Below are 25,121 nucleotides of genomic sequence, written 5' to 3' on the forward strand. Positions count from 1 at the left end.
GGGAAGTATGGCTAGAGTGGAGGGATGGAGTGTGAGTGGTAAGAAGTAAGTCCAGAGAAGTAGGGAGAAAGCAAAATTTATTAACTGAATAAATATCTGATGACTGTTAATTCTCTACCAGTCTGTTCTAAGTTTTGGGGATGCAGCATGAACAAACCAGGCAAAACTTCCTGTTCTAATGGAACTTAAACTCTTTGGGAAGACAGACAAACCAGGTGAACAAGTAACATATGGTATGTTAGTAATCACTGCTGAGGAGCGGGGGAAAGTAAGGAAGGGACATAGAGCAGCCAGAGAAGCCTTAACTGGAGAGGAAAGCTTAATTTCAAGCAGAAAGTAACAATGAGTGCAAGGGTTGAGGCAGCTTGCCTGGCATGTTTGAGAGCAGCAAAGAGAGTGAAGTAAGTTAGAGTGTCCACAGTAGGAGATAAGGTTAGGAGGGGACCTAGGTCATGGAGGACCTTTACCTTTTGGCTTTTACTCTGAGTGATGTGGGAAGCCATTGCACTGTCTTGAACAGAGTAGTAATATATGATCTTTGAGGTTGTACCATTTCATGGGAGCGGAATTCAGGATAGATTTGTACAGTGCTGTGGTCCTGATATGACTGTGGTTTAAAAGAATTACTCTTGGCTGTTGTGTTGGAAATGGATTGCGAGGGGGAATTAAGGTAAAAGTAAATGGATATTTAGGAAGCTGTTACCATAATTCAAGTAGGAGATAGTGATGGGTTAAATCAGGGTGGGAGCAGTAGGTGGTGTTAAATTCTGGACATATTGGATGGCAGAGTTGTAAGGATTTGCTTGTTGATTGAGTTATGAGATGGGGAAGAGAGAAGAGGACTTTAATTTACTGGAAATGTGGAGTTGCCATGAAGTGAGATGTGGGAAACTTCATGGGCAGTGAAAATTTAGAAGCTTGATTTGAGACATGTTAAATTTGAAATACTCATTAGATGTCCAAGTGGAAATGGTTAGGGGGGCATTGGGTATATATCTTTAAAGTTCAGGAGAGAAATATGGGCCAGACTAAATTTATGTGCAGGATATACCCACACCCTCCCCCTCCCCACAGGATTTACGTACAATATATATTTATATGTAGTGTTTAAAGAAAATATTTTTTAAAGGACTCGACACACTGGTCTATAATCTCCTTTTCATGTAACAGGTCTTTATGGACCAAGTTAAGGATTTAGGACTTTTGTTTTTAGGTAGTATTGGCCATGAAAGACTTAAACTAGAGGAGATGCATAATTTGGCTGCTGGGGGGAGGATGAATTACACAGGGGCTAAAGTAAATGTTGGGGGAATATAATTAGGTTTTATAGTAGTTGGGGTAAGAGTTAAGGATGACTTGGACTTGGTGGGGGGGCATTGGGGATAGAGTGTATTCTGGTGAAGTATTGCTATGTAACCATTCCAAACTTAGCATAAAGTATAATTTTTATTCCGTGGGTCAAGAACTCAGACAAGGTACAGCAGAGGTGGTTTGTGTCTGCTTCACGATATGTGAGGTCTCATCTCATGAGTAATTGAAGGGCTGAGGTGACACAGAAGGCTACAGGCTTCTTCACTCACAAGTCTGCTGCTTGCAGTGGAATGACTTAAATGCTGGGTTCAGCTGGGACTGTCAGAGAACCTGCATGTGACCTCTTCATGCATCTTGGGCTTCTCCAGGTCTGGAGACTGGGTTCAGCAGGGAAGTACTTGGAGAGTGAGCATTACGAGGACCAAAACAAAACTGCAAATCATGCACTGTCACCTCTGCCATGCTCCCTTGGTTACAGGCAAGTCAGTATGACCAGCCTAGGTTAAAGGGGAAGAGAATTAGATTCCACCTCCAGGGAGATGTCAAGGTTCCATTGCAGAAAAGTATGTGGAATAAGAGATTCTGTAGTTATCTTTGGTTAGCATCTTCCAGAAAAGGAAATGACACAATTCAAGGTGCATTTAAGAGGTGGACTTGATAGGGCTTGAGGAATGGTTGAATTAAGAGATGCAAGCGGAATCAAGGATTCATTTATTTATTCTACAAGTATTTAAGTTCCTGCTATATGCCTGGCACTCTTCTTAGATGATTCTGAGAAATGAATGGATGGCAGTGGCATTTACGGATTTGGAAAACACTGCAGGGAGAAGCAGATAGGATTAAATTCACTTTTGAATATATTGAGGTTGAGGTGCCTGTGAAGTAGCATCCCAATGGAGATTTCCAGAAGGTAGTTGAATATAATACATCTAGAATATAGAAGACAAGAATTAGTGGAATGAATTTAGGAATTACCAGGTAAGGTAAAACAGAGGAAAAGAAAATTGTTTTGAGAAACATCATTTTTTAATGAACAGCTAGAGGAGAAGGGGTTGGCAAAGATGATCAAGAAGAACTCCAGATGAGAAAGAAAACCAGGGATAATGGCATCAAAGATTCTTAAGGAAGAAAGAGTGTTTTAAGAAGAGGGTTCAATCATGAAGTCAGTTAAGAACAGGATCAAAAGGTGTTCATTATTTTTAACAATCTAAAGGTCATTTGGAGACTATATTGAGAACAGTTTTGAGGAGTACTGATTGGTATTCGTTCCGACTGGAAGCCAGATTGGAACTGGTTCAAAAGTTAAAGGAAAAAGAATGTGTTGAAAAATCTAGGAGTTTGGCAATCAAGGGGATTAAAAAGAAGTCATAATGGAAAGTAGCCAGCCTAGAGAGAGGCATGGCTAAATAATAACATATTATTTAATCATTTATTATATCACTACATATTATTAATAATTATTATGTAATTAGCTCTGTTTTAGGGGGAAAAAGCTCTCCCTTGGGAAAATGTAGATGAGATTGAATTCTAGTTCCTGTTCTAACCCTCCCAGTAGTTCGTGAACTAGTAGTACCTTAAGAGGACATTGCCATTGTCACAGGAAAAAAAAATTAGGTGAATGCAGGTGATTTTTGTGGCTGTGTACTTGGGAAATTGAAGTTATTAATTATACCTATACTTAAGGAGGGTGAAGTGAAATTATTTTTTACCCCTCTGACTTCTAGGGTCAGGTTTGCTACATAAGTTCTGTACTATGCTGTATTTTCCTTGGCCTTTTGCCTTCCTTATCCCAAAGCCAGTTCACTTCTTTTCCTGTGCTGAAATACTAATGTTGTTTGTGAATAATTTTCTGAGAAAGAAAACATGGGAGAGGGAATTACGGGAGCTATTTTAGTTCATAAGACAATCTGAAAACATCCTCAAGATACACTTTAAGATATAGTTGCATATATTGATGGAAGACAGCATGATATAGTAAACTACCCTGGGCTAGGGTGAAGGTGGAGAATTGAATTCTGATTTTGCAAATTAGTTTTATAACTTTAGGTAGATCACTTCCTGAAGTATAAAATGAAGGAGTATGTGTTAGATGCTTTTAATTGGTCCTTCTTGCTGTAAGATTCTACAGTTCGTAAAATCTCTTCCTAGGAAAAGTTTTGTTGACTAAAGAGTAAGCACTGTATTTTGTCTCTTGGTTTGCACAGTAGATGCTGAAAAAATCTGATGTTTTTTGTGTGTGTTTTTTGCTTCTGCTCTTTTACTCATCAGTCATCAAAAAAAAAAAACAAAAAACAAAAAAAAACCAAGATATTTTTGTGGGTTTCATTTCAGGTGCCCTAATGCATGAGTTATCAAATGATGGTGCTCGTAGACAGTTTGAATTTTATCTGGAAGAAATGATCCTGCCTCTCATGGTAGCTAGTGCCCAGAGTGGGGAAAGAGAATGCCACATAGTAGTCCTTACAGACGATGATGTGGTTGATTGGGATGAAGAGTATCCACCACAGATGGGAGAAGAGTATTCACAAAGTAAGTACTGTGGCATGTTTTCTCTCTCTTGAATCATCACAGATTCTGTCTTTATCTTTTAGAATACTGATCAAAGGACAGTTTTTGTAAAGAAAGTACTTTGAACTCTTACCTACACCAGGAGTCAGCAAACTATGGCCTGTGGGTCAAAATCAAGCCTATTGCCTGTTTTTAGAGATAAAACTTTTATGTATTGTCTGTGGCTGCTTTTGCGCTACAATGGCAGAGTTGAGTAGTTGCAAGAGACCGCATGGCTCGCAAACTCCGAAGATTTACTCTCTGGCCCCTTACAGAAAAAGTATCCCCACCCCTGTCATGCACAGAAATGGTTTGCTCTTTGTTGAGTATCTCGATCTTGATGGATTTTTTTTTTCTTTGCATTTGAAAAGAAGCCTTTTAGGGAAGTAGATCCTGCAGTAAATAGATTATAAAAGATCAGCTGGGTTTTTAGATGAATTGTTATTTGTATATACAATGAGAAGCTTCAGTGCATTAATTTCTAGGGTGACTTTAGTTCTAAGATGATCCCTTTTTAGTATCATATCTGTTCCTGCAGGATATAGTGACCCTTCAGAAAGCTTTGTGGAACTATAGTTAGGTATTTCTGACCAAAATAGCTTCTCTTGAGCAACAGTGACTTTTTCCTTACTACACTTTCACACCTTTCCTGATCAGAGCCTTTTGATTTTTTGGTTGTCAGAAAATTTATATTATTTTTCTTGATGAACCCAGTGTGGTATTTTTGAGCTGTTTTAGAGATTTGAGAAGACACAGTTAAAAGAACGATTTGAGGAACTAGGTAAAATAGCCCAGCATCTTGTTCTATACTCCAGTCTGTGTTGACTTGGTAAAGATCAGGGTTTCAGCAAAAAAATACAGAAATACAGCAAGTTACCAGAATGCTTTAATTTCTCACTTTTTCATTTTACTTATCCTTGTCTAAAATCAAAACAAAGCAGATGCTGAGGGGTTTTCTTTTTGAGTTCTAAAGATTTCAAAAGATTATTTTAACATAAGTTACGGTAGCACTTTCCAGCATTTACATCAAGATGTTTACTTTGCACAATATACTTAATGAGTGTTGTGATTCTTCTCTGGACAGTTGTCGTAACAGACATTTTTGTTGTATTTCTTCATTCCTAGCTTCTTTGCTGACAGTAGTTTTCTGTAATAATATGTGGAATAAAAAGTTGAACAAAACACAGGAAAAATGGAAGCTAACAAAAAGTAAAAGAAATATACTAAATTATTTTCCACTAAGAAAGAGGAATGAACAAACTAAAATAAATTGCAGTTTTCAAAAAAGTTTGCCTCCAGGAGAGTAGAGCCAGCTATGGAACACAGAAATAACATTATAGTGGTAGAGGAATTATGGTAGACCTGGCTTTTCCTTTTCAATTGTTGTACTTTCCATGCCTGTTGTGTTCTTTGGTTTGTTTTCTTGTTTTTCATCTTAAGCTTTGAAGCTTAAAAAGGACTGAAAATATTTTTACTTCATTTGTCTAAATATATTTCATTTCATGCCAAGATGTTTCAAACTAAAAAAGATTCATTTGAGGAGACACAGCCTCTTCAGCCTGATTTTCCTCACTGTGACATTGACACCATCCATTCCGAGGTGTCAGCAAATCTTTATCTTAAAATATCAGTAATCTTAAGGATGTAAATCACAAATTTACCCCATGAGTAGCATCTGTATACGTATTTTCCTTTTATTGGCTCTTAAACCAGCATGTTTGGTTTGTGAGTGTGTTTTTCTTTTTTTGAAAAAACCTTTGCAGTTCACCTTTTAAGGGAGATAACTCCACCTGAAAGAGAGAAGGCGAGGAAGGTCCATCAGTCTAACTCCCTGAAGTTCCCAGCACATTTGGAAGACTCAACATGTTGTCAGTGGAATGTCCTTTGCAAAGCCAGTTTGCTCTAAACAGACTAACCGAGGCAGAACATGCTCGAATCTGCCATTTTTAACATCAGTATTAAATGGGGGCTGTTCGCCTGAATTGAAAACAGTTTGTGGGGAGGGTCTTTGCCTTTTGGGGGAATTATTAATAGTTGCTCAATCCATGAAATACAAGATGTATCCATTTTGTCCTCTCTGACAAGGGCAGTTTTTTCCCTTCCAGACAAGGCCTTGTAGGCATCACAGCAAAGTCCTCTATTTTGCCTGCTTGATAATGATGTGATATTGCCATCTTCTTTTGGTTCTCTTATTTGAAGAAAGTGGGGCAGAGCCTATTGCAATAAGTTTGTATATGATATATCTTTCAGAAGGAGATTTGTCTTCCTATGGATTGGGTTACCTGATTATTAAAGCTTTTTTCGTTTCAACTTAAGTAGACATTTGCTTATACATTAACTGTACTGAATTATCCTGTCATGTTGGCTAGTCATCCTTTCGCATCACTGCATCCATTATTTGGGCTTTTAGGATTGTCAGGCCCCTTTGATGATGATGATTTTAAGTTCTTCTCCGAGTACTTTGATTTTAATAAGAAAATATTTTTGTCTTTTTGTTTCCAGTTATTTATAGCACAAAATTATATAGATTTTTCAAGTACATTGAAAACAGAGATGTGGCCAAATCAGTTTTGAAGGAGAGGGGTCTTAAGAAGATTAGATTGGGAATAGAAGGTAAGACATTTCCATTATTTTTCTATTAATTTTTTAAAAATGGTTAAAAATCAAATCCCATTTAGAATATAGTTTGAGAAGTACATACTTCCTGAAAACTCAGATGACTGAATGAATGCTCATTCACGCAGTAGACCTGTACATAACAAAAATAAACTTCCTGTATCTGAAAAGATAGCCATTAGAAATTATTATTTATTCCATAAGATTCCCTAACAATAGGGAGAAGTGAGTTTGTCTTTTCTGCTATAGGTCATCATCTGATGCCTTTTCTGCCTAAACCCACTTAGTGTGTTTGGGTACACGTGTATACATAAGATTGGCAGGGATCTTTGCCCATTAGTAATCATTGGTGTTCCTCGAAGCCCAACAGAACTAAAAACTACTCTCTGAAAACGCATGTAAAAGCATATTAGTAGTTTACAGGTTCTTAAGGTAGAATAAACTTACTTTCAAATTAAATACAGATTTCAAACTTAATTTCGTCTTGTTAAATGCATTCATTTTTAGGTTGCTTTTACTTTGTGATTTACATGGATTTTTCCAGATGGTATGTCAGATACTTTTTGTATTTTAAAGTGCCCTTACTAAGAACAAAGTATCCCCCTTGGCATAACGTGGCATAGTGTAAAGACAAAAGGTTCTGGAGCCACATTACCTGCATTCACATCCTATGACTGAATAACTATGAACTTCTCCAGGGCATGTAACTTCTCTGTGCTTCCGTTTCCTCATCTAAAATGGGAGCATTAATAAGTATTTCATAGGGTTATGATGATGACAGATTGAATACATGAAAAACACTTAAAACAGGGGCGCCTGGGTGGCTCAGTGGGTTAAGCCTCTGCCTTTGGCTCAGGTCATGATCCCAGGGTCCTGGAATCGAGCCCTGCATTGGGCTCCCTGCTCAGCGGGGAGCCTGCTTCTCCCTCTCCCACTCCCCCTGCTTGTCTCTCTCTCTGTAAAATAAATCAATAAAGTCTTCACAAAAAAAAGAAAGAAACCCTTAAAACAGGGCCTGGCACATAGAGATTTATCAGTATATGTTTGTGATGCTGATATTGAAGATAATGGGGTTGATCAATGACTAGCTGAGCTTCTGGAGATCTCAGTAATGGGCTGCTGAGACACAAGAGAAAGAATGACCAGAAATAGGATCTTGGCAGGAAGGGGAGAAGACTTTAGGCTTAAAAACATAGTGGCATTGTTGACACATTGCTTCACCAGTGTGTGTTGTCTTCTGTTGTTTTGTAAATAGTAGGATTTAGCTGTTTGATTTCAGAGCTAGAGAGAAGGCGCCTGGAATCTACTGCAAATTAGGAGAATGAGAAAGGCCTCTCTCAGGCTAAGATATTTGAGCTGAAGCTTGATGACAAGTAGGTTGGAACCAGGTTGTAAAAAAGCCTTACGTATTATGCTAAGGACTTTGGACTTGTCCTCAAAGCATGAGGAAACCATTGGTAGTTTTTAAGGGAGGATGTAATATGATTGATTACATTCGTATGCGAGTAGTGATTCTGTGTGGAGGGCAAACTGGATTATGATGAGGTGGGAATTTTATAGACTAATAGCCTAAGAGGAATCAAGGACAAGGTAATAGAGCCGGAGACCTTTCTGAACTCCAGTGCTGTCCTTCAGATGGTAATTGACTGGAATTGTGAAACAAAGAAGACATTCTACAGAGGGTCTTTAAAACGTTTTTTTTGTTTTTGTTTTTTTTTAGATTTTATTTGTTTATTTGACAGACAGAGATCACAAGTAGACAGAGAGGCAGGCAGAGAGAAAGAGAGAGGGAAGCAGGCTCCCTGCCTAGCAGAGAGCCCGATGCGGGACCCGATCCCAGGACTCTGAGATCATAACCTGAGCCGAAGGCAGCGGCTTAACCCACTGAGCCACCCAGGAGCCCTCTTTAAAACATTTTTAGCCCTGCTTGCTCCTGAGCTCCCTTACCTGAGCCACATATACACAGGTCTTTCTAGTTTTTTCTGATTCTAAGGCAGTCTGTAGCCCATGAGCCAAATCTAGCCCATTGCCTGATTTCCTCCCCTGCCCGTTCCTGTTTTTTTGTAAATAAACTTTTACTGGAACATAGACATGCTCACTCATTTACATATTTCTGTGGCTGATTTCACTTTACAATGGCATAGTTGAGTAGTTGCAAGAGAAGCTGAAAATGACCCTGAAATATTTATTATCTGGTCCTTTACAGAAAATGTTTGCCAATCCCTGGCCTAAATTAGCAATTCTTGCTAGTAGGAGGGAGGAAAGGGACTTAACAATATTTTCTAAGGAGTATTTGTTTTTCGAAAAATTGCCATACTGGTAAATGACTGAAACTTTTCCCAAACTAGAATTGTCTTCAGTAATTGTCAGTTTTCAGTAATTATCCAAGAGGAGGAAGGTATAATTAACCAGGGGAAGGACCTTTGGATGAGCTGGATGCCAAGCTGGATGAACTGCTTGGTTTTTGGGAGTAGTGTTAAAATAATGGGTTTGCTGACCTAGGTGCAGGAGTATACCTAGAACCAATGAAGCTGGAGAACTATATAGCTCGCTCTCTTCTTAAAGGGCGGAAAAAAAAAAAAGAAAACAAGAAAGAAAAAACCCATGGCAATACAAAGATGAGATTTAGGTTTAAGGAAATTAGAAGGCTAATTGCAGGACTTGAGGCCAGATAATCCTATGAAAGGAAGGGTTCAGTGATATTGATCACAGAGCCCAAGATGCAGGACTACATACCATTGTCTTCAGGACCTATCCCCTCCATGTTTTTACTTCAAAAAATATTTTTCTGGTGGTTGATGTATTGAGTGGCTAAGAGGATGGTGGAAGCTTGTGTGAATTGCAGCAGTAGGATTTCTGTGTTTGGCTGTTGAACTGATGACTGAGGAGACGGAATATTGGTTTCCTTTCTTTGTTTTGTTTGTTTGGGAACTACAGCCAAAAAGCCCTCTTTGGGCTAACTTGGGTGGAAGTGTGTGGGACTGTGTGTACATGCTTGTGTATGTATGTATCCTCAGGTTTTAAAACTTTTCTCTCCTCCAGGTTATCCTACCTACAAAGAAAAAGTAAAGAAAAGGCCTGGGGGCCGCCCAGAAGTGATTTACAACTATGTCCAAAGACCCTTTATTCGAATGTCTTGGGAGAAGGAAGAAGGAAAGAGTCGGCATGTAGACTTTCAGTGCGTAAAGAGTAAATCTATCACCAATCTCGCAGCCGCTGCCGCAGACATTCCGCAGGACCAGCTGGTAGTCATGCACCCGACTCCGCAGGTGGATGAGCTGGATATTCTCCCTATTCACCCCCCTTCTGGCAACAATGACCTCGATCCTGATGCGCAGAATCCAATGCTGTGAGGCTGATGTTCCTTGAAACCATAGCATGCTACTCTTCACGGTGACACTGCGCTCCACATTGTGCACTGCAGGGCCGCTCTCTTCATCGTGAGATGCACGTGACGGTGTTTAGGATATTGCAGTGTAGGCTTTTTTAAAGACCAAAGGTAGCTGAATGGTTTCTTAAATGAGTACAACTCTAGCATTCTGAGTTCCAGTTATATAAATGTATTTGTTTACCAGTAGGTTTGTGAAATTGGTTCTTTGTATGGGGGACAGTCCTTTTTCACACATCTAGATATTTTCAGAGGTGGTGAAAATTGGCAGCTGGGGTATTTTCGGTTTAGATTGATATTCATCACACCCCAGATAAAATGTAGAATATTCTATAGTTGCACTTTATAAACGGTGGTTAAATGGAACTGTTCAAGCCATTTTTATAGTTGTGATGCACAATATAACTGAAATAAGTGCTTCTATCAAAGTATTCCTTCAGTAAAATGTGTATAGTTGCTGCCCGTGATGGGCAAAAAAGGAGTATTTACCATTGGGCTTATCTGAATGATTTGGAGGAGATCCAATGCCCATATCTTATTTCTCGCCAGTGCCGTTTTTGCCCTTTTAGAGTGAGTCACATGCAGGAAGTGTGAACATCAGAGGTGGTTTATTATCCAGTCTGCCTTACCCTTAATCTGTTCAGATATTTATTCACTAATTTTTTTTTTCTTAAGAGTTATGGGATAGGAAAATGAAGTGTTTGCTCTTCATTTACTAAATGATTGTAAACTCGAGTTTTTCATCAAAATAAAATTCCATTGTTTTAATGTTTCTGATCAACTTCATACCCACCTTGACCAGATTCTTAGTCTCATAATTAGCAGCTTTCCTGTCTTTTTGGTATTAATATAACTAGAAACCACCTAGTGCTCCTGGAACTCCCGCTTTGGTTTGTGTGTGATGAAGCACTTAGATTTTCCCCCCCAATCCACAGTAATGTTTGACTGAAAAAAGAAAGGGTGAAACAACTTTACTAGGTTATAGGATAACCTTAAGTTTCAGAACCCAATTTCTGACGCTGGTTCAGTGTTTTGTCCATTACACTGTACTGTTCTTCTTGGCAAACTATTTGTGCAAATGCTTTTTAAAAAAAATACTCTGTGGCCCAACTCAAGAAGGAAGTGGTAGTACTTAGGTGCTTTGGGTCACACTACTGGGAGCGGAGAGTTGCTGTAGGAAAGAAGTCCATTTGTTACACCTAATCTTGAATTTGTAATTTCATAGAATTTGAAATTTGTGTTTAAGCAGTAACATCACTATGCTCACGTAAAGTTGCAATAATTTGGAGATTAACGATTTTAACAGCACAGCTAGCTACTAACAGGGAAATTGTGTAAGTCCTGGAACGGTTATTGAAGGCCAGAAAGGCACTGTAAATGTTATTGGCATGGATTGTCCTAAAACAGCCACGGTAGAAAATGGATCCAGCCCTGCAGCACATAGGATTTTAACAGTATTTATAGAACAAGGGAAACATTTATTAAAAATATTTAACTGTCTAATACATTATACTTTAACCCATATTTATAGGAAAGGATTCTTACAAGGAAGAATAAACGGCTTTATGATACAATTAGTATAAGAAATATCCACATGGGGGACTTCTTTGTAGTGTAAAAACACCATACATCTGAAATGACCATTTGCATATAAAAGCTACCAATGATGCTTCTGTGCACGATGATTAAAAAATTCAACACAAACAGAATCCAAAATATACAATTAATGCAAGCTATCCACATCTAGCCCAATAATCAATGATGAGGAAACACTGGAGCAGGCTTAGTTCCACTTTGTCTGAAGTTACACTAGTAAGATTGACTTGTATCAATGGCTCTGAGATGGCTTTTATGAGGACAGTACATAAAAGCTGTTCTCTTTTTATCCAGTAAGCTTCACAGACTGTAAAACTCCACCAGTAATGCACTTTGATACTGTAGCTGTTGCCAAAGCAACATGTAGTGTTTACAGTGGCCACGGCAAGTCACTAAAGTCAACAGGACCACCCAGCCCAGCATCTGCTTCCAAGAGACTCATTATGACAGCCATTGCTGCTTCATCATTACTGGGACTACTTGAGCCTTGGTCGTTTTCTATCATGTCTATGCCTATGTGAGGGTTCTCACCTGGAGGAGGAGATAAAGACCGGTCAGTCGTAATACCAAAGCATGTTTAACTTTAGTAAGCAGTTCCTAAGCACACTTTTAATGAGAACATTGTACTTAATAGGAAGGTGGGAATGGCGATAGAGACTGCTTTTGAGGCTGTATTGCCAATAATATATTTTCTTTAGTGTGATTCAGAGAGAAGAACCAACTTTCTACAAAGAGCTTAAAATGCAGTAAAGATTAAAAGCATTTGAGTTGACCTCATTTTAATATTCTGACATAACCAGTTACAAGGAGGAAGATACAAAAGGAAAGAAACAGGAAGGTAGGGATTGGGGGCGGGGGGGATCCAGAAAGACAAATTGAGAAAAAGATGGGTGAGAGGGGAGAAGCAAACTCTTTACCACTTTTAATACCCACTGAAATACTTCTTGAGCATCCTTCCAGGCTTTATTTCTGAACTGTCATCAGCCTCCCAGTGAAGAGCTGATGGGCCATATAGGGAAAAGGCTGTATGGATCTAGGCTGCCAGAGTCTCCTTTTGAGTTCCAGGGGTAAACTGGAGCCTCCCCTCCCCCAGAACTCAACCATTAAACTCAACTTTGAAGTAAAGATTTAAACTGATTTTAAACCTTTAAACTTAGTTTTTATCAAATTTATCTAGAACTAGTTTATTCTAAAACTGACTTTATGCCAGATGTTGTGCAGATTCATTGTATTGGAAAGGAGTAATAATGCTACTTACCAAGAATAGAGGAACTATCAGAATATGGATAGCCCGGGTTTTCCTGAGCCTGCCCTGGTAGTAGGCCACTGGAAGGAATTTCTGGGGTCCCTCCATTTAAAATCTACAAGCAAAAGTGAAGTTTTCATATCAGCAACAGTTTCAATCAGTACTGTACTCAAAATCATCAAGAAAATGAAGCATGTTGAAAAGAAAGGCAAGGGAAGTGTTCAGTTTCCTACTGGATGATTTCAAACAAGAAACTGGAATGGTCACAGTAAGAAAAATCTCTTCCCAAGGTATTTTCTCTGTATAATTCAGCCCACACAGGCAACTTATATTTTTTAGAGATTTTATTTATTTGAAAGAGAATGAGAGAGAGAACATGAGAGGGGGAAGGGCAGAGGGAGAAGCAGACTCCCTGCTGAGCAGAGAAGCCCCATGCCTGGACTCCAGATCATGACCTGCGCAGTTGCTTAACCAACTGAGCCTCCCAACAAACAGGCGCTTTAAAAGGCTGAATGAAATCCCTAGAGCAGTCCATCACCTTGATCACCTTATTCATATGATTAAGGTCAAGGACGACCTTGGTGAGCGGATTAGAGTTCAGAAGAGGCCATTATTTCAGGTCTTGCCAGTAGGTGGCATTACAAATTTATTTCCACAGTCTAGCTTTTTGGTAGAGAAACCCTTAAGAATTGAGAACTCCAAAGAACCTTTCCTTATATATACTATATCAATATTTACTATAGTTTAAGTTAAAACTAATTTTTAAAATCTAATAAACCTATTCAATGTTAACATGAATAGCATTTTAATGAAACATACTTCTCTAAAACAGCAAAAAAAACTTTTTTTTTTTTTACAAGTCAAATGTCTGCCTTAGGATTTAACAGAATTCTCATTTTCTTCAGTCTGTTTAGATGTTTGTTGAAGTATAGGAAGGAAAGAAATCAGGTATGTAGCTGGGAAAGAGAGGTCCTTTTTAATAGCCTTTTCAAACAACTTTGGTATTCTTTGATATTACATCAAAAGTCAACAAGTGAATGTTTCTTAAAGATTAGGTGCAATGTGGAATCTGAAACCATATCAGTGAAATTCTTGTACTCTATTATATAAAAATCCATTGGTATACCTTTGTATGATTTTGAAGTCTCTTGTATTGCTCATTTGGAAAACACTTGCTAAGTTAGGCAAAACTAAATGTTGACACATTTCATTATACCTCAAAATACCTCCATTGTTAAAAGGTTTTCCTGATTATGAGGTAATAGTAAGTTTTGGGAAGCTGCTGAGTTCAAAGCAGCAGACACAAGTTTTCCAAAAATTCTAATTTTTGCTTGAAAGCTAAACTTGTATCTCAGGCAGCAAATACTGTCAGTTGTCTTCCTTAAACTCACCAGTTCATTCATTTTCAAGGAAGTGTATGCTAAATACCCAAGTCTGAACAACCACAGCTGCAATAGTAAAAATGGTGTCCTTTGACAAAAGCAGTTCATTTAGCTCCTAACTTAGCCACGCAAGTGCTTTTCCTTGAGATGGCCATTGTACTCCAGGATGCAGCACAAGTGCTCTAACACATACTTCCCATTTTGTAGCAGTGTTAAAAGATGTACGCAAGGATTTTGTAAACTATTTCTACTGCTTATTAAGGATACCCTTAAATGAAACTGGCTTGAAATTTTTTCTTATTGTGAGTATATGGTGGTGAAGAATACGCTGACTCCTAGCACAGGTTCGTGGCACTGCCATGATCTTTGGAAAAGCACCACTGGTTTTACCCAGCGCTGCTTTCTGCACTATCAGTTCATGAATCAACACAGTGAGGAAAAAAAAAAGTTTTAGATTATCAAAGTAATTTTGACCTTGCAGATCCCTGGAAGATCTTGCCTCCCTCAATACCAGGGAACTGCTGCTTTAACTGAACTTGCCGTAGTGCCCCCGGATGTCCAGACTCCTGGAACCTAGGCGGTTCATCTAGAGCCTCACTTTTTTGCTTGACCCTGAATGAAATAACAGGCAAGCTAAATGGCTCATTTTGGGGCCTGCCTCATTTAAAAGTGATTGGGAAGGGCTGGAAGCATGGGGCCAACTTAACTCTCATGGCATTGGTACAATGCTGCTGTCATTTCTCACTCCCATCTTGTTTAGGCGGCTCTTACAAGTCCTGTTGCTGAGGTCAGAATGTATTGAGAATTTTTCTCAGAGCCATTTTTATAAGCCCAAAGAAAATTTTCCCATAAGTGCCTCAAAAATACTTGGGGCTTTGTGATGTAGAGTACAGTATTAGATCTCTAAAGTTGTTGGTGTAGAAAGAATCAAAAGTCAAGACATCTGACTTTAAGTTTGGGGCTATACTTGTTAAATGATTAGCCCAGCATTTAATATTTGGGAGCTTATATTTTCTCACCTATGAAGGTATGAGGCTAAGATGAGAAAATGTACACAGAAGTTCCCTCAGTGATATTTAAGCACTATACTGGAGTGATAACCTTGCAAAACAGTAGTGGGATTCTTGGTAATACCAGGAAGTCAAGTGCCTAAAAGTTGAACTGAGAGGCAGAGAAGGGGAGACCACCCCAAGGAGACAGTGGATCCAATATGGAGGAAGGACCTAGGGATGTAACAGGAGAACAGGCCTAAGAGAAAAACCTGTGAACAGGGATTGGGGATGTACCAAGCCTAGGCTTTATCTGTTGGTGCTATCTTTTGAGTCATTACCGAAAGCCAAGCACTTTCACATATATTACCTCATACTGGGACTTAATATTCAAAGACGCTGAGCATCCTAACCTACAGGGGCCCTGTTATAAAACAAAACTAGGGCTAAATAATTATACAGGGTCACCCAGCTAGCACATGGCAAGGCCAGGCTTCAAGCCCAGGTCTATCTTGCACTGATCATTCTTACCCATTAATTTATTGACTTTGAAACTTTGGTGGGGGCTGGAATCAAAGCTTATTTTCAAATATAAATTTTTACAGAAGATTCATATATAAAATAGAGCCACCTTGGTAGAAGCAGGAGTCCTGACCTTACCCACTCTACTCACCAACCACCCTTGCCCCATCCTACCTGCAGCACCACAGCTCCTGGTAACCTAAGCCTCAGAGGAATGCAGTTCTGAAAACCCACAGCCTGCTTTTGATATAATTTGTGTTCTAGGAGTCCGATGTACATTACAACATTCTTTCTCTCTGTATGTTTTGGGAGGTAGGGGAAGGAAGACTATGTCCAAAGATTCTGGATCATCCTAACCTGTATTAACATTAGGCACTGCAGATTGATGATTTATAATTAACATGGCCCTACACTTGTAAATTCTCTGGCAAATATGAAAACAGATGAGTGGTTTCCAAGCTTATTGATGGTATAACCTTCTAGCCAACTCTTCATGAGAGCTGGCGACTGATACATTATTTGTACCCAGTGCTGTCCTATCACAGGGAACCCGGCCAGCAGACCCCCCCCCACCGCCACGTATTCTGCAGCTGCAAAGGCATGGCTTGCCTTCCAAAGCACCGTAAGTGCTCCTGCTAGTATTTCTGGTTCTCGTGCCTGCCCTAGAGACTAATGATATTTTCTCCCTTGAAAATTCCTGGCAGAGAACTACATAGTTTTTTTCTGTGAGGTACTCACTAATCTTTCCTTCACGGGAGCTCTTCAATCGTTCCCTCAATGTAATGGTCTCCCCATTCCTTAGAACATTCTTTCTGCCTTCCCCTATTCACATGGAATAAGTCCACTAAGGATATCAGCAAGCCTCTCTAGCTCCACCTGCACGCTTTATACCCAAACTCACACAGATGCACTGCCTAAAAGAGGATCCAACTTGTTTCAGCAACCACAATGGTAATGACATACTCCCACTATCAGCATCTCAGAACTTGGACAAGAGGCTCTCCAGGTTAAGAAGGGCCTTAGTCTAAGAGTCATCAACCTTACCTTCTTGCCTCCTGGAGAAGAGGCATCAGGGGGAGGTGTACTTGTGATATTTAATGGGCTGGAGCCACAACTGGAAGGTGATGACCCTCTTATTCTGTCAGAGAAGAGAAGAGAAGAGTTAGTTATATTGTCTTTCCTTTTCTTCCATGGGGTGTGAGGGGTGGGGGCTAAGAAGAAGGATGAAGAACTAGAATAGAGATTGGCAAACTTTTGCTGCAAAGAGCCAAATAGTAACGACCTAGGCTCTGTAGGCCACATGATCTTGATCCCAACTACTCAACTCTGCCACTGTAGCTTGAAAGCAGCCACAGACAATATGGAAGTGAATGGGTGTAACTGTGTTCCAATAAAATCATGTTTACAGTAACAGGCGAGACACCCTATTTATCCCACAGGCACCTGATCTAGAATGCAATCCCTGGAGTCCAGCATCTCGCTGACAAAGTCCTTGGTTTAGGCTTTGGATTTCAGGTTGCTGAGTTTCAACTAAGTGGCCAGTTTCATTTCTCACAAGTTACAGATCTCAGAGTTGGAGGCGACTTTAGAAGTTCAACCTCTATCTTTGATACCATGAGCTAGAAACCACAGCAAGTGATTTATCCTCTTCCCTACAGATACTTTTTGGCTAGTGAATACTCTTAGGAAATGGAAGGTGCTAGGGTGGCTCAGCTACACCTAGAAAGTAGCCCTGCTTTCTAGTAGTAGTAGCAATAGTACTACTACCAGTAGTTGTAGTAGTAGTAGTAGTAGCAGTAGTAGTAATAGGGCAGCTGTCCCAACCACCTTCAAAAGCAACAGGTGATTTAAAAAAGATGGGTCCAGGCCCTCTCAGCTGTAGGTTTCTCAGTATAGGAGATTAACAGAGACAAAGTCTTAGAACTGTACACCCACACACATGCTCATCAAGCTGAAGGAACCGAGGAAAGGAAGGCACGGCCTGGTGGTGAAGCTGGAGTATGGTGGCAGCTGTGTGACCACCAGGCCCTTAGCTTCTACAGGGACGAATGCTGCTTCCGGGTTACCCAGGCATCCCATTCCCAACTGCTCAGCAGTCCTCTGGCTGTTGGCCTGCGCTGCCTGGTTCTGTAGCCTGGGGAATGAATAAGCTTTCTCTCTCCTGGATCATAAGCTCCTCAAAGGCAGGATACAACTAGAAGCCATGCACACTCAGCCCACACAAATGGGTACTAATTGCTTACTCAATTGCTGAATCTCTCCCATCTTCCTTTACTTAGGTCTTTGAAACCACTATTTTCCTGGGTTCCCCATCTTGGGATTGCCTTTTCATTGTTACTTCATCTTCTAGTCCTTAAATTATGGATTTTTCTTTGGGACAGTATCATCACTGAGGGATGGGCCCTCCTTCCTGGGTTATTAACCATGTTCCCCTTCATTTCCTATTCCAATCCAACTTCCATAATACTTATTAGCACATTTTGGACAGCTGCTCAGCATCCTGCAATGAATGGGGTCTCAAAATTTTTTTTCCTATCTAAACCTCTTATAATTTCTTTTCCCCTATCTAAACTCCACAGCATTATTTATGAGGATTCTTAGCAATCTCCCCTCCTTGCTTCAGCTCACGCACTCTCCCTTTTTTCTATTATCATAAAGAAAATAGATTTCTCAAAGACCTAAGACCCTTGAGGTCAAGGACTGTTTTACACTGTTCTTGGATGGTTTCAAGCAAGGCAGAGTATGTATATAGTGGCCAGTAAGAATCTGATTATCACTGCACAGTGCCCTGACTTCTTCCTGAAGATGGGGTCACATCCACCATTCCCACAGGGTTGGAACAGAACTGTCCTGCCCACTGGGATAAGAGCACCTCTGGCCCACTAGAAAACAAGACCAGCTTTCAGTTCTCCTGGAGATCAATCCAGTGGCAGCAGGGAATAATTTTTCCCTTTTCTTATTTTGTTCCATTAAGTGTGCATTCCTAAGGTTACCACCCTCTCCATTCTCCAAATTCAGATGAATGTATAACTGCTTCCCTCTTAATCGCCACTCTTAAGGACTCAGATTTGATTAAAAATTTTTGAGCACTCACCATATGTCAGTTTCTGTTCTAGGAACGTTCCTGAGACCTCTCACACTCCTAACGCAATCCTTGGGAGATAGTTATTACCTGCCTTTTATGGCTTGGCTTAACAGAGACCAGGAAGTTAAGTGAATCTCCAGCACAGCCAAGTAGAGGCCCAGAGCTCAAACCCAAGTAAACAACTTCCCCTCTTTTTCATATGGAGAAGCAGCCCTCCGTCTCTACTGTTAAAGCTAGGCAGATTTTGACTAGAAGGAGCTAATGTTTTGTTAAGGCCCAGATCTCTGACCGTCGCTACTCCTGTAGTCCTGTGTTGCTAGTGTCCATCCATCCTCATTAATCCCTTGAGTCATAATACAAAGTCATTAGAATATTGAGTCTCCCAAAGATATTCCCTTTGACTCTGACCTGTTTGGGTTTCATGCTTTCTTTAAGGCAAGATTTCTCAACCTCCACACGACTGACATTTTGGACTAGAAAGTTCTTTGTTGGGGGCCAGAGAGATGGGAAGGAGGCTGCCCTCTGTACTACATGATGTTTAGCAAGCGGCATCCCTGGTCTCTATCCAGTGGATGGTCTAACAACCAAAAATGTCTCCAGATATTACAAAACATCCTTTGGGGGGTAAAATGCCCTGGGTTGAGAACCATTGGTTTACAAGAGCAACCAGAAGGTGTTACTTGCCTGTGGATCTCCATGATTTCTTCAGCAATCATTCGACCTATTTTGCCTGCCCCAGCCCTGGTTCCCCCTGGAATCCCTGGAACAGTGGGGTGGGTCCTCTTTGGGCCACCTACAACAAAGGAATCTGAGAGTGGGAAAGGGGAACCGAGGAAGAAATACTAGTAGGAGTTAAAACCCGCTCATCTTGTGATCTACCTGAAGTTCAACCTCAGGCTTCTGCCCTAAGTGACAAGAGAGCCGCAGCTTGTCAGGAAAAGGCATTCCAGCAGAGGGCTCAAGTCTGTGTCCAGGATCAGAGGCCAGAGCAAAGCATCTAATCCCCCCTCCCACACTCAACATCTGTGGACTGACCACCACTGTATGCAAGCCAGGGTCACAGAGATAAGCCAGCAGCTCTGCCCTCAAGGAGCTCACAGTCTAGCAGGAAGACAAAGAGAATGAACAATGACCGGAACGAAGCGTGGTAAGTTGGGACAGGTAAGCGCAAGGCACCCAGCTCCTCCAGGGCCAGGTGCAGCTTCCTGGGAAAGTTTAACTCTGAGCTGAGTCCTAAGAGAGGAGAAATTAGCTTGGCAGAGAGTTGAGGAGGGGAAGGCATTCCATCCACAGCCACCAATATATGCAAGAGCCCTGAGCGAGGACGAAACCTGGGACACTACTCCAAGAAATTCCTCATGAATGATGGTGGAGTGACAGGTGAAGCAGGAGGAGCTACCGATCCGATCACGAAAGGTCTTGGACGTCACACTAATGGGTTTGGACGGGATCCCGAGGATAAGAGGTGCCAAAGCACTTCCCACAGGAAAGGCACTTAGACTGGCTTACTGGGAAATCCACTGCATGGAGAATGAACAATACCGGAGGAAGGGGATTCGGTGGGGGAGTGAGACTAGGATTAGAAAATTCTCTGCAATGATCCAGGCGACAAGTGGAAGGGAGACAGAGAAGTCTAAGAGGTAGTAGGGGCAGGATTTTGTGTTCAATAGACGGAGCGAGGAGGAGTCGTCAAAGTTTCTGGCTTAAGCAACCACAGGAGGGCGTGCAGAGAACTGGTTTGGAGATGCTGAATTTCAGGTGCTTTTGGGACTCCAGGAGCTCTGTCTAGGAGGCAGTTGGAGAAACAGACCTAGAACTCTGGAGACAGAGAGCCCAGATACAGGAGAGTCACTGGTGGAGACGTGGGGACTGAAGGAAGCCATGTGAGCAGAGGTGGTCCCATGGAAGGATGAGTCAAGTGCGGAGAGCAGGGGCTGGGGCCAAGCCTGGGAGGGAGCCCCACTCAGAATGGCACAAACCCTGGTGCTGAGAGACCCCCTCCTCCCACCACAGGAGCCAGTGACAGTCACCAAAAGGCACCACATTGCAGTCACTGGGCAATAGGGAGGAGAGCCCGAGAGGAGCAGGGAGTTTGCTGTTTCAAGGGCTTCCAGGGTCCAGGCAGCCTCAGGAAAAGCAAAAATGAGCTCTCCGTATTCCAGGCCCAGCAAAGAATATGAGAGGACAAAATCCTTAGTGCTCATCCCCTGAGGTCTCCTTTCTTGTATGGGGGCTGGGGACACCGGCCACAAGCAGCAGCTCACGGGTAAGCCCCGATGCTGCTGAGGTCCATAGTTACCTTCTCCAGAGGGCAGCATGCTGTCCATGCTGTGGGGGGACGCTGTGAGCTGCGGGAAGGTTGGGTCCCCGCCTTCCAGGACGTTGGCTCTGTGAACATCCCAGCAATAAGGAAACATGAGTCAGGCCTGCTCAGAACCATGCACCTTTCACCTTGGCCAAGGTGTCTGGTGTCCACTCTGGACGTGGACAGGCCAGAAAATGAAGTGTCTGCCTGAGTGGCTCAGCAGGTCTCCTCACTGTTTGAGAACATGACGGACAGCATCCCGGCCTTTGGCCTCACTGCCTGCCTAGGCCTTCCTGGTCTGTATGGGGCACAGCCCAGCAGTAAAGGTGACTGCGGCTGCCCACGGCCATCACTACAAGGCCTCCTCTCCCTCCAGCCGGCAGGGGCACCTTGCCTGGGCCCCTCACGCACTCAACTCTAGCCCAAGGCAGGGGTCTGGCCACCGTGGGGGGAGGAGACGTGAGGCGGAATAGTTCTTGCTAAAGAGCAGGTCCTTCCCTTCTCACCTTGCAGGTAGCAGCCTCTGAGGCAGGCCTGGCAGGCACGGATACCCAGCCACCCTCAGCCAGGGCTAGTCTGAACAGGCACCTGTGTGAGCCTTCTACGACCGTCAACCCTTCCCTCCACGGCGGTACCAGGGGCGCCCAGGGTGTAGGGTCTCTGGGATTCAAAAGCTAAGTGCTGCATTGGGAGGGAGACAGTATGATCTCCTGGAGTAATTCCACAAGCCAGGGGCCTGCACCATATACATATCGAAGCGTGTTCTTTGTTAACAACCCTGTTGGCCTCTACCAATCCTGAGGCTTCCCAGGATAGCAGCAAGGTAGCATTCAAGGTGGGATCCTGGGGGCTGTCTGTACCCGCCTTCCCAGGTAAAGAGCCCAGGCATTTATCTTTGAAGCAAGGGAGCTTCTGATATGAGGGAAAACACTTACAAAACAACAGTGTTGGTTGAGACAATGTATTCTACTTCCTTGGTCCAAGGGTTCATGAAACTGAACCATCGACTCCGCAGTGTGATGAAAGAACCATCTTTGATTTTAAACTTGTAGCAATTCGTCGTAATCTTTTCTCTCGTCTGTAAAACTGAAAATGCAAAGAAGCCATGAACATGGTTCCCTCAGGCCGACATATGAAGTTAACCAAATCCTACCTGTGCCCGGGCTCCAATGCCATGGCCAGAGGGAGCCGGGGGAGCGGGCACTCGGACAACAGGCTGTCTCTGAGGGTTGGACTCAGAGCCTTTCGATTCATTCGTGAATCGCTTGCTATTGCTCAGCGTAGGAAGTGAAGGCTCCGGGGAGTCAAGGACTGCGTGATCGCCATCTGACTGTGACCAGCTCTGAAACGTGCAACAAATGTCCCAAGGGCCCGTGTTCCTTCCCCATTACAAAGCCTGACAGCGGAACAGCATTTTTAGGACATCTGAATCCAGGAAGGTCACTCACCTACTCAAACTTTATTCTTTTAGGTCACAAACATGTCACAAGGACCTTTCATGGGCCAGGCACTGGAGACAGAGTGGAGACAGCATGCGGCCCCTACCCAGGCGGGAGGGAAGATCCCAGAACGGCCCAGCGAGTGGGAGAGGGTGGTGAGGGCAGGAAGTGAGGAGAGAGCTCTGATGCCTCTGTGAGCAGGGATGGGTCAGGGGTGAAGCTGGGAAGGTGGGTCAGTGTTAGGAGGTGGAAGGTCTTGAATGCTGGTCACAGATATTTGGCCTCGAGTCTCAAGGCAGGAGGTTTAAGCAAGGATGGGACATTATCAAGCTTTCTCTGTTGGAGCATAAACAGGACAATTGTGGAATGTGGAAGGTGGGGCAGAGAGATGGCTGGGAGTCTTTCACAATTACTGGCTGGCCACAAGGGCCTGAACCAGTGTTGGGGCAGCGGACGTGCACAAAGGGGCCTCTCTGGAAACACACGTCTGAGGTGAATGAGCAGGACCATGAGGGAAAGGGTCAGTACTGGTTCCTTTCTCAGGAGGCCAGTATGTGCCAGGGCCGCAAGTCGAGAGGAAAATACAGGAAGCACGGCAGGATTTCATGGAAAAGAGATCTGTTTGAGCCGTACTAAATCTTTACAAGGTCTGTAAAACAAGAATAAGAGAAGCTTTCCAGAAAATGCTCTGTCCTATGTACAGGAAACTGCTAGGCAGTCCAAGGTGGGTTCACTGGAAGGGGATAAACAGGTCCCGGAACATCAGTCTCTTCTCCACAGACATGTTGTGGCCTGAAGACTCCTGGGCTGGCTGCCTCCCACATTAGTGGGGGCAGATTTCTCTGGAAAGTTTATGTGGCCTAGTTTCAAAGCATGGGGACTCCTTAAATTAAGACCTTTTGTACAGCCTGGCTTACCTTGCCTATGACATTCTGCGAGGTGTCCTATGTCATCTTGGTGGAAATATTCATAACATGATGTGCCTAGAAGTTCTTGTGGTAAATATGCCAAAATAGCTGTTGCCCTAGAATTTTTTTAAAAAAGAAACAGTAATTCAGACAATTAACAGCATCTCTGCAGTGGATGAACCCCGCTGTGCTGAGGAGAACGAGGTCCAAGCTGGATGGATGTAACTGAGCTTAACCAACACTATAGAAACAGGGAAGAGAAAAGAAGCCTTTCAAAGGGGCCGTTGTCCCAAGAAAGGAGACTTAAAAATGGTAACTATGTTATTAGATAAAAATGTGACAGAAACCCAACCCCAGTGCAAACCTTCTCCATTTTACTACCTGCCTCCCCCCATTTTTTTTCTTTTAATCAGATGACCAAACATTAAAAGCTCCAGCAGCGGGGGTCACAAGGGCCTTGCAAAGTTATGGCATCCTTTCCCTGCACGTAGTGACTGTTTCTAATAGCCAGAAAACTTATCAGCCTGTGAATATTCTCCAGGAGGCCGCAGAGAGCCATGGCAAACTGGGCACATCTGGGGTCTCAGCTCAGGTCCACTACCCCTCCGCTGTGAATGGGAGGTGGCCGGTCCTCAGGCGGGCCCCAGGTCCCCACCCAGAAAAATGAGACTGGACTAGGTCAGTGTTGCCACTGACCTTTCTGCAATGGTGATGTTCTCGATCTGGGCCATTGGCCTCACAGAGCTACGAAGTACCTGCAACACAGCTTAGCGAGCCTGAGGAACTGTGAACTTCATTTTAATTAAAACCCGAGAAGCCGTTTGAGATCATCATGGCCAATGACCACCGCATCAGACAGCTGAGGACTAGATCCTCTTTTCCAAGTCCTACATTCCGGAATTCCAATCACAGCCATGCCTGTTCAGGTAGCATCCAATGCCCACCACTTCCCTCCTGGCCATGGACATTGAACCACAATGTCGTCTACTTAATGGTCTCTATGTGCCAAAGAGCGTTACAGAGAAAACTCTGTGTTTATGATATTCCAAAGAGTCTCATTTTTTAGCAGAGATCCCCATTGTGTCCCTCTTTTTACCCTGATGGCCCAGCCCTCTCTGCTCTACCCAGAGATGAAAATCCTGTACCATTACTGCTCATGGGGGCCACGCAGATGCTTACCTCTGGTCTACAAAAACAAACTTCCCGTCTATGGCGTGCCGGGACACGTACTCCATGGACTTCACTCTGATCTCCCCGTTCGCTGGCTGCGGGACCACGTGCGAATGCAGGCGTCCGATGGCGACTAGGCAGCTGAGGTTACAGCCCTCGTTGTCGGGTTCGCCGTCCTCGTCCAGCCCCATCTTTGTGGGCGGCCAGCTCTTCAGGTACCCTGTACTGTGGATGGTGCAGAAGCTCTTTCGATCTGCTAGAAAGCAAAGTCCGCGGTCAAAGTCAGGACAGCTATGGGCGAGCACGCGCGGCAGCCCGCGGCAGGCTGGGGTCCGGGAGAGGGGAGTCAAACAACACACACAGCTTTGCCCTCCAGAAGGGAGAATCCGGGGATGGAGGAAGACACAGGCATGGACAGCCGTCCTCCAGCATCCTCCGTGCGGAGCAGGACTGCTGATACTGAGGAAGGAGTATCTGCATCTGGGGGGGGGGAGGCGGAGGATGGCTGCCCGGGAAACCAGGGAGGAGGTGGATCAAGAAGGATGCTCACTAAGGGACCCAGATGCACGGAGGTCGAGAAGGTACAAAGTGCCGAGGCGCATCCTGTACGAGCCACA

General features: G+C 42.9%; 2 protein-coding genes across 16 annotated transcripts in view; one reads left to right on the plus strand and one right to left on the minus strand.

Annotated features, from left to right (window-relative positions):
- Positions 1-10,742, plus strand: part of LOC111159440 (BTB domain containing 10) — a 74,426-nt gene extending 63,684 nt beyond the window's left edge. For all 4 annotated transcript variants that reach the window (XM_022521922.1, XM_022521920.1, XM_022521921.1 and 1 more), the window contains 3 exons: positions 3,643-3,840; positions 6,361-6,471; positions 9,517-10,742. In XM_022521922.1, coding sequence (XP_022377630.1) covers positions 3,643-3,840; positions 6,361-6,471; positions 9,517-9,827 — 620 coding nt within the window. In that variant the 3' untranslated portion in view covers positions 9,828-10,742. The remainder of the gene's footprint in view (positions 1-3,642; positions 3,841-6,360; positions 6,472-9,516) is intronic.
- Positions 10,743-10,786: 44 nt separating this feature from the next.
- The window catches only part of LOC111159457 (aryl hydrocarbon receptor nuclear translocator like), a 66,207-nt gene continuing 51,872 nt past the window's right edge, over positions 10,787-25,121 (minus strand). For 6 of the 12 annotated variants that reach the window (XM_022521950.1, XM_022521951.1, XM_022521952.1 and 3 more), the window contains 8 exons: positions 24,514-24,760; positions 23,344-23,450; positions 21,923-22,073; positions 20,982-21,070; positions 19,367-19,475; positions 16,642-16,735; positions 12,717-12,819; positions 10,787-11,989 (listed from right to left, as the gene is read on the minus strand). In XM_022521950.1, the coding sequence (XP_022377658.1) occupies positions 11,829-11,989; positions 12,717-12,819; positions 16,642-16,735; positions 19,367-19,475; positions 20,982-21,070; positions 21,923-22,073; positions 23,344-23,450; positions 24,514-24,760 (1,061 nt within the window). In that variant the 3' untranslated portion in view covers positions 10,787-11,828. Of the gene's footprint in view, positions 11,990-12,716; positions 12,820-16,641; positions 16,736-19,366; positions 19,491-20,981; positions 21,071-21,922; positions 22,074-23,343; positions 23,451-24,513; positions 24,761-25,121 lie in introns of all 12 variants that reach the window. The other 6 variants (XM_022521953.1, XM_022521956.1, XM_022521959.1 and 3 more) reach the window with 5 other exon arrangements.

The sequence above is a fragment of the Enhydra lutris genome, unplaced genomic scaffold, assembly GCF_002288905.1.
Source record: "Enhydra lutris kenyoni isolate GAN:26980312 unplaced genomic scaffold, ASM228890v2 scaffoldscaffold68, whole genome shotgun sequence".
NCBI classification, from domain to species: Eukaryota; Metazoa; Chordata; class Mammalia; order Carnivora; family Mustelidae; genus Enhydra; species Enhydra lutris.